Raw genomic sequence first — 10,207 nt, 5'->3', positions numbered from 1 at the left:
GTGTTGAGCTCTCAAGCATTGGCGGCGCTCCAAGAATTTCTAGCCGACCAGAACAAGCCTGTCGCGAGCACGCCGCCGACGTCTTCCGTCGCCGGAGGAGATGAATCCGATAAAGTGGAGCTGGTTGCAGAGGATTGGAGACTCAGCCAATTCTGGTACGAACCTGAAACCGCTGAGACTGTAGCTGAGGAAGTGGTCACTCTCTCTCAAAGATTCTCAGGCTGCAGAGTCGCTTGCATTGCTTGCCCTACTCTCTACGTTTATCTCAAGGTACTACTTTTGTTTAAGTGCCCCTTGATTTGTATCGAATCCGTTTTGCTAAAAATCGATACTTTTGTTGTTGTTGCTGATGCTAAGTTTCTTCTGTGTTTGTGATGAGTCAGAAAAGGGATCCGAGTCTCCATGTGCAATTGCTGGAGTACGATATGAGATTCGAGAGGTATGGAAGTGAGTTCACGTTTTATGATTACAACGAACCTGAAGATCTGCCACTTCAGCTGAAACATTGCTTCCATATAATCGTTGCAGATCCTCCCTACTTGGTAAATTTTGTTTAAAGTTTAAAGTTCTTTACTTTCTCCGGTGCATTTATCTCATGGTAATCTGGAATTTTTATAGCCTGCCACTTGATAAGATAGGATTAGAGACTGGTATGTATTAAGATGCATATAAATACAGGTCTCTCAAATTATCTATCGTGGAGTTCGATAGTAGAAAGTTCAAAATTAGAACAAGACGAAAGTGAAAGTGTAAGCTTTTGCTAAACTCCTAAACTTGAGTTTTATCAGTTAGTTATGGTCATGGCTTTTAAGATAGGGTTAGAGACTAGTATGTAAGATGCATATAAATCCCTAAATACAATACCATCTAGTGGCCTCTCAAATCTTGTATCGTGTCGTTTGTTAGTAGAAAGTTCAACATCAGAACAAGATGAAAGTTAAAATGTAAGCCTTTGCTAAACTCCTACAACTGGAGTTTTATCAGTTAGTTATGGACCTTATGTTCATGGCTTAATTCTCACTTCTTTAAGATGAATACGTCGTGCTTTTATGCTGCCATACCCACAATATTTCTCAGATAGAGTATATGTAACTTTGTGAGGACCACAGTAATGTGTGATTTTTTTGTGTGCTATATATTGCTTGATGTTCTTCAAAGCATTAAATGTCTTGGAGTACCTATTAGTTAGCGTTTTAATGATCTTGATTCGTTTGTGCTTGACAGAGTAGGGAATGCCTGGAAAGAGTTAGTCAAACAATTTCGTTCCTCTCAATCCCGGTAGATTCATTGTTGCTTCTTCTCACAGGTACCAGGACGACTTCTGTTTTTTTTTTCAAGTCAAATTCATTGGATTTTATGATTTATCAATAACTGGGCGATATATTCACGTCTTGCAGGAGAGGTGCAAAGAGAACATGCAGCTGAGCTATTGGGTGTTCGTCCTTGTGTGTTTAAGCCTCATCACTCTAGCAAACTCGGAAACGAGTTTCGACTGTTTATAAGTTATGATCCAGGTACCAGATTAGGAGGCTTGGAAGAGGACAGCTAGTTGTGAGTTGTACATCTTTTCATCTAAGCATCTATGTCGACTTGCTTGTAAGTTGCTCCTCTAAAGTCTTTTTACTGTTCTCGAGTAAACCAGTAATTGTTCTTTTATCCTTCTGTAAGAGACTTAAAGCCATCTCACGTGTTCATGTCTTCCCCTTTTGCTGTTAAATTCTTATGACCATGCGCCTTAACCAATCTCAGGTTTCCGGCATATCAAGCCCTCCATCCTCTAGCAGGGGACGAAGGTTGGTGGCAGGGCAAGCTCATGTGTGGTGCCTCTTCCCTCTCGTCCTATCTTGGATAATTTTTCATCAATGTTCTCTTGGTGACCTCACAGTGTTCAATGGTTCTCTGTTTTGTATCTTGTTGCAACCGCAGATCTCAAGTCTGTTGATCAATCGAAAAGTTTTGAATTTTGATATGCTTTACATTATCAATTCTCAACATATTTACCAGAATGATTTATTGCTTCATGAAATCAACATGACATACGGAATTGTAGCTCATCAGTCATCATCACAAACAAATTTACAACAACTAGATCAAATTTTTAAGTTCTCTCAGCAAAAAAAAAAAAAAAAAAAAGTAAAATAAAATAAAACGTGGTCCGACCCGGTTCGCCAAACTTTACCAGAACCGGGGGAAGAAGTTAATAAGATCTCGAAAAGAGTCTTTACGGTGGGAGAGAAACGACGACGAGAGTACTTTACTTCCTCTCTCCCATATGGGTCATTGAAATTCAAATACACGCAACGCAAGCATCAGAGAAGAAGACTAATTCGCGACTTCGATAATGAGGCCAAACATTGTTACCGAGGTGAGAGATCTGTTCAATTTGTTCCGTTCTGCTTGCTTATTCTCTCTTGATCTCAATCAATCAGAAATTGCTGAGGTCTTCACTTAAATTTGATTACCGAGAAACCCCTAGTGAGAACGAGCTATGGCTGATAGCATAAATCAGTAATAAGTGTCTCCCAATTCAATTAGTTAACAAATTAGTAGTTCAATTCGACATAGCTTCACTTTCATGGCCAGTCGTTAGTTGTAGAAACGCTCTCTTCATATAATATATACCAGCCTCTGAGTTCTTCTAGTTATAAAACTGTGACCTCCTTTTGAAGATTTCTGAACTGAATCAAAAGGCTAAATATATTTTATGTTACTAGGTAATCAGGTTTTCTATGTCTGGCCAAGTGGATAGATATTGGCACAATGTTTAGTTATAAAACCAATCAAAGGTCTTGTATCAGGTTGTTTGTGATTAGTTATGGATTTTCTTGTTTTCTCATAGGCTGGGGTTCAGACTAGATTTAATCAATGGTGGAATGCCATACCGTTTCTCACGTCCTCGGTGGTGGTAGTTTGTGGGATCATTTACCTGATTTGCCTCTTAACTGGATATGACTCTTTCTATGAAGTATGCTTCTTACCCTCTGCGATTATCTCACGGTTCCAAGGTAATGTTCTCATATTATTGAGGGCTGCATTTCATTTTCATGTAGCTTTGCTAATTTCATGTTATTAATAATGAGATGCCTGAATGTCTTTGATTAATTTTTCTCTTGTTCATCCTATTCCTGTCATCTGTTGTGCAGTTTATAGGTTCTATACAGCCATTATTTTCCATGGATCACTGCTTCATGTCCTGTTCAACATGATGGCATTGGTTCCTATGGGCTCCGAGCTTGAGAGAATCATGGGATCAGTCCGTTTGCTCTACCTGACATTTTTGCTGGCAACGACCAATGCTATATTGCATCTTCTTATAGCATCCTTAGCAGGATATAATCCCTTCTATCAGTATGATCATCTTATGAATGAATGCGCTATTGGATTTTCTGGAATCTTGTTTTCTATGATTGTTATAGAGACAAGCCTCAGTGGAGTTACCTCTAGGAGGTAAGAATTTTCAATGGCTACTTGAATAATTTGGTTTACTCTGGAAGATTAAAGTGCAAGTAAATATGAGCTTCCCCTCTTGTCGTTAGAAACATAGTCTTCAAATTTGTGAATGCTACACATGCATGTGAAAGTGCCTTCTGCAAATAGATTTGTAAGATTTGCGTGTAACATCTTCTGAGTGTGGGCTGTTTTGCTAATCCTTTGTATTCACGAGACTATCTCACATATCTTCATTTGCTACTTTCTTCCTGTGCAGTGTGTTTGGTCTCTTCAACGTGCCAGCTAAACTGTAAGCTCATTGTCTTGCTTGTTGGCATCTTAGTGTCCACCTGCCTTTCTTGTTGCTCATATGAGGTAAAAATTTGTATCCATGCGTAGGTATCCGTGGATCTTATTAGTAGTATTCCAGCTTCTCATGACAAATGTTTCACTGCTTGGGCACTTATGCGGCATCCTGTCTGGATTTTCATGTATGACTTTTGACCTGTCTCATTGCCATCTGCTTTCTAAACCTGCAACTTCATAGCCAGCTAATTTGTTAGTCGCTTTGGATTTCAGATTCATATGGCCTCTTCAATTTCTTGATGCCTGGATCTTCATTTTTTACCACCATTGAGTCAGCCTCCTGGATGGTAAGTACTTCAGAAGATCTGGCTTCTTGATATTTCCTTTCCTCTGTTAATATCGAGAAGTCATCAAGATCCAAAAGTTGTACTGCTTTAGGTTCAGCTACTTACTACAAAGATAATAGTCAACCACTTACTAGTTTTGCTATATTTTGATATGAGGCTGTGAGTGGTGCATTAATCATAGCTCATCCAGATTCTATGTCCTTTTCCAGTCTAGCTTTATAAGGCGGCCCAAGTTCATCATGTGTACTGGTGGGAATCCTTCCAACTACATTCCCACTTACTCTGTACAAAACACAACATCCAGGTGTGATTTCCTAAGAACATATCAAAGACTGAACTATTTTCCTAGATAACATCCAAATGACATATTCCTCGAACAGTGGCTTCTCTACAGGAAATGCTTGGAGATCCTTGTCTTCATGGTTGCCACAGAGGGAAGCATCGAATCAGGTATGGTCCATGCTAATCTTCTCAGTTTCTTTCCTTTTCTTAGTGGATGTGTTCACAACAAACCATACTACTTTACATGCAGTCTTCTGAGGACAGTAGATTTCCGGGAAGAGGTAGAACTCTTAGCACTGCCCGTGATCCAACTGCTCCAACTGGAGAAACAGACCCAAACCTTCACGCTAGACTGCTGGAAGATAGCAGCTCCCCAGACCGCCTTTCTGATGCAACTATCACCACCACGGCAGAGCCAAGGTATTAATGTCTACATAATCAGCTTGATATGCACCTTCTTTCAACCTCAACTTCTTACCTCACTGTGTGTGCAGACAGGTGCCAATAGCTAATACAGCAGTCCTGCCCCAATCCCAGGTTAGTTCCTTCTCTTACATATTTTGCCTAACATCCAAACCCTTGTTAGGCTTCTAGAGGCATTTCTCTCATTGAGCTGTTAAGGCACAGGGACGTGTTGCTGCTCCAGAAGAACAAATCCAGAAACTCGTCGCCATGGGCTTCGATAGGGTACGTTTCCTGATTCATACCAACCTTAACAAAAAAACAATAGTGAAAAGATATCTTAAGAGTCTCTGGGTTTGCTTCAGACACAAGTGGAAGTGGCGCTTGCTGCTGCCGACGATGATCTCACTGTAGCAGTGGAGATCCTAATGAGCCAACAGGTATAATCTTGCACGAACGAGAATTCTATGTTTTAATACCTTTCTGGTTTGGTCACTACTAACAAAGAAGTCATTGTGATCTAACTTGCAGGCTTAACAAAACCAACGTGCAAAGTAGTAGACCTGCGTGTATTGTAAACTTTTGCTTCTCAGTCCGTCTTTTACTTGCATTTAGAAACTGTATAGCGTCTGTTTTCGTCTATTTAAGGAGGTTGCTTCTTTAACCAGACGATTAAACTGGTTAGCCGGTTTAGAATCTATACACACAGAGAGTTGGTTTATTTCTTTCTTTTTTTGTTGCAAATTTCTTACCTATTTTCAGAAAACGTTTCCAAGAACCAAAGTACACCGTATAAAGTTCGATTATTGTTCATTGGCACACTTTTTTTGTTCTCTACGAACAAGTACAAACGATATGAAATAGAAGTGATCATAACATGGTTTCCTTCCTCACTTGATCTTGTGTTCCTTCGTGCTGCTAGTTGAAGTCTCTCTAGGCGGTCGCACAATGAGAATTGGACGTTTCGCATGTTGGGCACAGTAGTCACTTACACTCCCTAAAAACGCCCTGCATATCCCGAACACCACAAATTGGTGAGGTCACACCCTGAAATGTTTGTTTTTTTGTTTTGTTTAGACCTTAAGACCTAATGGAAGTAACCTTTTGATCATGCCGAGTCCACGGCTACCAAGCACAAGGAGATCAACGTGGGTTTGCTCGACAGCTTGGCATATCATCTCCTTAGGATCTCCTTCCAATATCATAGTCTCTGTCTTCACCTACAACATATATACACAAAAAATAAAAACTCAAAAGCGAGATAGAAGACAATTCTAGGACGATTTTCACACATATGTGTATACACATAGCGCACCATTTTGCCTCTGCATATCTCCAACGCCCGTGTGAATAAGTTGGTCGTACTCTCTTCTCTTGCTTTTCTCACTTGTTCGGGCACTGAATCTGTGGCATACACCGCCGAAGCTAAGAATTTTCAAACTCTCTCAATATTGTATATAATAATTTCCCTTATAGTAGAGGCATAGAGAATAAACGAAAAGATAAGAAAGAAGCGTTGAATCTTCACCAGTTCCACCAGAAGGGTAGATATATTGAAGGTACGTTGGATGAACATGAACCAACGTAAGTAAACCGCCTTCTTGACCAGTTTCCGGTTCGGCGCTAATAACATCTCTGAGATGTTCCACTACCCATTGCAACGCATCGAAGCTGTTCTTGCTCTCATCAATTGCAACCATCACTTTCAACTTTTTCTTGTGCTTTTCAACAGATGACTCAGCTGCAGTCTCGTCTACACCACTCGCATCAACGTAAGTCTCCATTTTTTGTTTTCTTCTGTAAGTATTTTTTGGTGTCTTATTCGGGTTTTAATTTAGCCAACTATACTTTGATATGCATGTACATATAACTTATCATATCTTATGTACGAAATGCTGGTATATAAATACTGAGTAGGTGGTAGATGGAGAGTGTTAACAGATGTTTATGATGGATTTTGGGTCGACACATCACATGTCAATGACACGTATCTTGCTTCTAACGTAGACAACTGTTTATTCACATGGGAGGGATCGGAGGCTTTAAAGCTTTGAAGCTAAACGCTAAAATATACACTTTTGATTAATTGATTAAGCATCAAGTTTGGTTTAATTACCATGTCCATAACGAACTTATTTTTTTTTTATTAGATCGTAGTTCGGTTTAGTTTGATTCAATATCATTTTGGTTCGATTACAGTATTGAGAGAAAAAAGCCTGAACCCGACTAATTTCGGTTTGAGTCAAAATAGGGCCCATTAAAGATATGGTTTGGTTGATCTCGAGTCATATATATATGGAATGGTGAAAGCTTTCAATATTTTATGTCCTTAAACTGCAAACCCTATACCACAACTGGATTTGTAAGCACATTATACTTGGGAGGGAATTAGGGTTTTTATTACTTTTCTTGCTCTGGCGATAACTTTTTGATGATGGTATCAAGTTCGAAGATGCAAGAGACATTCACTTGGAACTTGGAAAAATTCTCATCTTTGCAAGATGAAGAGTACCGCTACTCTCCCCCCTTCACGGTCGCCGGCTGCAATTGGTAAAACCGATAAACGATATATATATATATATATATATTTTGTGGAATAATCTTTGATTCTAAGATATGTGTGTGTGTGACTTTGCTTTGGAACAGGCGTCTTCTTGCTTACCCAAGAGGAGTTATGAATGATCGTTCTTATGGATACTTTTCCGTGTATCTTTATCTTGCGCCTGGATCTTTGCCACAAGGATGGAGAAGAGAAGTCAAGTATCGCATCACTCTTGTCAATGTTAACCCTCAATGCAACAAAGTATTAGGTAAAACTGCAGATAGTGTTTTCCGCTATGCGTGATGATGATTCCTTCTTTCTCTTTTTGATTTCTCGAAACTATGAGTTCTGCTTGTGATCCTTATCCTCTTATCTCAGTTTTATGTAGCATGTCTTCTCTCTATATGTATGTATGTAGAATCTCTCTAAATATATTTCTGTTTCTTGGAAATAATGACAGGAGGGCAATGCATTCTCGATGCAAAGGTTTATATCAGCGGTTTTGAAGAGTTCTTGCACCTTGACCAACTTCGTAATAAATGGGAAGGTTTTTTGGTGAATGACAGGCTCACTATCATCGCTGAAGTAGACGTTCTACCAGTCAATGTTGTACCTCTAATGAGCGAACCTTTGAAGAAAGTTCTGATTGCATCGTCTCTGAGTTCCAAAGAAGCTTCTGTCAAGGGGGACTCTCCTTGTCATGATCAAGTGGCGGCGCAAGAAACTACTGATAATGCTGCATCTCAAGACAAGTTAGATAATAATGATGATGATGCCTCCGAAGATGGTACTGATGAAGATTATGTTCCTAACGGATCCGAAGAGAGTTCAGATGATGATTCTGATTATAATGATGATGATGACTCATCTGAAGAGAGTTCGGATGATGATGATGATGATGATGATGACGACGCATCTCAAGAGAGTTTGGATGATGATGATGATGATGATGATGATGATGATGAAGCATCCCAAGATGATGGAGATGATGATGATGCATCCCAAGAGGATAAAGATGATGATGAATCCCAAAAGGATAAAGATGATGATGCTTCCTCTCCTGTTGTTAATGATGATGGAGGTAGTGGCATTAGTCCTTTGAACCAATCGAATGCCTTAGAGGATCTCTCTCATAAGGAAGAAAATCATGGTTGTACTACTGTGGTGGCCGTGGCTGAGACTGATCAGGTTTCCAACGGGCTGGATGATGATGCACTTAATGAAGATGTTGATAATGAGGCTTCATCTCTCGTTTTGAATGATAATGCTAGAACCGAAAGTACTATAGACCAAGTGTTGTCCTTGGAGGATGCCTCTCAGACAATGAAAACTAGTGTTAGGGGTCCTAGAACCTTGGTAGCTGTTGTTACGGAGACTTGTGATAATGTGCTTATGGAGATTCAACCAGTAAAGGAAACAATGGACATCAATGGTTTTGAGGTTGTTTCTTCCAAGGTAAGAACGTGATACATCTTCTATTGTTGTTATGAATCTGTTTTATATGGTATAGAGTATGTTATGTATGTTTCCGAACCCCCAAAGATTGCTCTCTTTCTCATATATATGTTTTGTGCATCTGTTTTCACTCGCAGGTGGAATCTGTGAGACGTATATTCGAAAGACACCCAGACATTGCAGTGGAGTTTAGAGCAAAGAACCAGCATCTGAGGAACGCGTGCATGAACTTCCTGCTCAGCTTAATCGAGACGATGTGCCAGTCACTTGAGGAGCTCTCGAATGAAGATCTTGTGGAATCAGACATTGCTTTAACATACTTGAGAGATGCAGGGTTTGAGGTGGATTGGTTGGAGAAGAAGCTGGACCAACTAAAGGAAAAGAAGGAGGAAGAGCAGTCTGGTTTGGCTAGGCTCCATGAAATAGAGGAAAATCTAATGATTTTGGAGAAAAAGTGGGCAGAGCTAGATGCTCTTGCGGACAAGGAGAAGAAAGAGTTGAAGGCCACTAGAAGTGCTCTGTCTTTTGATGATCTTGTTTGATGGCTTGAGTTGTTTAGGCGTTTTGGTGTTCTGATATCTTATTTTCTCCTCCTTTGGTTTGTTCAATTGAACTTATATAGCTAGAGATGGTCTTAGGCATTTAATTTGGTGTTCTGATATCTTATTTTCTCCATTGGTTCAACTCAGTTATTGACACAAACTGAATCACTTGCTCTTGTGTTCCTTGCTTAGTTCGTTTGTGCTAGTAGTTGAGGGAAGTTAATTGGCTTTTGAATATTCGACACGTATTCATGGTTTACCAATCCGAACTTAGTTTGGGTGGGTAAATCGTGGTTCGGTTTTGTTTGATTGAATTTTACTTTGGTTCAGATTTAAAGATTGGTCGAGTAATTTCAAATTTGAAGGCAAAAATAAAAAAAACAACTGATGGTCGGTCACAAAATACAAGAACCGATTTAATTTCGATAAATCGGCTTAAATTTGTTTGAATTCGATTAATAATACATGGTTTGGTTTGGTTAATCTCGGTTTGAGCTAGCCGGTCATAATCATCATCTTCCACTCTCTCTTTCCTTAAACCCTATCAGGCTCGATTTGGAATCACAGTGTTTTGTGATTCGTGTGTTGTTGATTTACGAACTTCAGCATCCGAATCAGTGTTTAGGGCATTATTAATTTGTGTTCATTTCGTTGCTCTACCGATAACTTTATCAGCATGAGTGAGCTAATGGAGAAGAAATTTACCTGGGTTTCGAGAAAATTAACAACTGTGGTTAATAAGTGTTACTCTCACTCCTTCAAGCTCGCCGGCTGCGATTGGTAAATAAAGTAACAATTTTTCGTCCCTTTTGTGGATTTTGATTTGTTTTTGTTTTCATGGATTTTTTTTTTTTTTTTTTTTTTTTTTTTTTTCAACAAATACAAGATTGGCGCAAACAAGC

At 39.4% G+C, this 10,207-nt stretch overlaps 4 protein-coding genes across 9 annotated transcripts in view; 3 read left to right on the top strand and 1 right to left on the bottom strand.

Annotated features, from left to right (window-relative positions):
* LOC104792133 (protein-lysine N-methyltransferase N6AMT2) overlaps positions 1-1,978 on the top strand; it is a 5,331-nt gene extending 3,353 nt beyond the window's left edge. Inside the window, exons 2-6 of one of the 3 annotated variants that reach the window (XM_010518193.2) lie at positions 1-270; positions 384-542; positions 1,225-1,306; positions 1,398-1,596; positions 1,750-1,978. In XM_010518193.2, coding sequence (XP_010516495.1) covers positions 1-270; positions 384-542; positions 1,225-1,306; positions 1,398-1,549 — 663 coding nt within the window. In that variant the 3' untranslated portion in view covers positions 1,550-1,596; positions 1,750-1,978. The remainder of the gene's footprint in view (positions 271-383; positions 543-1,224; positions 1,307-1,397; positions 1,597-1,749) is intronic. The other 2 variants (XM_019246888.1, XM_019246889.1) reach the window with 2 other exon arrangements.
* Positions 2,221-5,549, top strand: LOC104792131 (rhomboid-like protein 15). Of its 3 annotated transcripts, none has more exons than XM_010518186.2 (13): positions 2,221-2,365; positions 2,840-3,005; positions 3,144-3,447; positions 3,707-3,739; positions 3,829-3,920; positions 4,009-4,082; positions 4,292-4,386; positions 4,463-4,532; positions 4,615-4,784; positions 4,859-4,901; positions 4,986-5,051; positions 5,132-5,206; positions 5,298-5,549. In XM_010518186.2, the coding sequence occupies exons 1-13, from the start codon at positions 2,342-2,344 to the stop codon at positions 5,301-5,303; spliced, it is 1,218 nt and encodes a 405-aa protein (XP_010516488.1). In that variant the 5' UTR covers positions 2,221-2,341; the 3' UTR covers positions 5,304-5,549. The 3 variants fall into 3 exon arrangements, with proteins under 3 accessions (XP_010516488.1, XP_010516489.1, XP_010516490.1); XM_010518187.2 differs by having other exon boundaries at positions 2,342-2,365; positions 4,992-5,051; XM_010518188.2 differs by lacking the exons at positions 5,132-5,206; positions 5,298-5,549 and having other exon boundaries at positions 2,342-2,365; positions 4,863-4,901; positions 4,992-5,012.
* On the bottom strand, positions 5,535-6,643 carry LOC104792132 (universal stress protein YxiE-like). Of its 2 annotated transcripts, none has more exons than XM_010518189.2 (4): positions 6,295-6,643; positions 6,082-6,191; positions 5,868-5,986; positions 5,535-5,774 (listed from the first exon to the last, which is right to left on the bottom strand). In XM_010518189.2, exons 1-4 carry the CDS (start codon positions 6,548-6,550, stop codon positions 5,657-5,659), a joined length of 603 nt encoding a protein of 200 aa, XP_010516491.1. In that variant the 5' UTR covers positions 6,551-6,643; the 3' UTR covers positions 5,535-5,656. The 2 variants fall into 2 exon arrangements, with proteins under 2 accessions (XP_010516491.1, XP_010516493.1); XM_010518191.2 differs by having other exon boundaries at positions 6,082-6,170; positions 6,295-6,641.
* LOC104699214 (kinesin-related protein 4-like) lies at positions 7,762-9,470 on the top strand. Its single transcript, XM_019246393.1, has 2 exons — positions 7,762-8,763; positions 8,901-9,470. The coding sequence occupies exons 1-2, from the start codon at positions 7,762-7,764 to the stop codon at positions 9,303-9,305; spliced, it is 1,407 nt and encodes a 468-aa protein (XP_019101938.1). The 3' UTR covers positions 9,306-9,470.

The sequence above is a fragment of the Camelina sativa genome, chromosome 6 (assembly GCF_000633955.1).
Source record: "Camelina sativa cultivar DH55 chromosome 6, Cs, whole genome shotgun sequence".
In the NCBI taxonomy this organism is placed as follows: Eukaryota; Viridiplantae; Streptophyta; class Magnoliopsida; order Brassicales; family Brassicaceae; genus Camelina; species Camelina sativa.
This window is presented reverse-complemented; position numbering and strand designations above follow the sequence as displayed.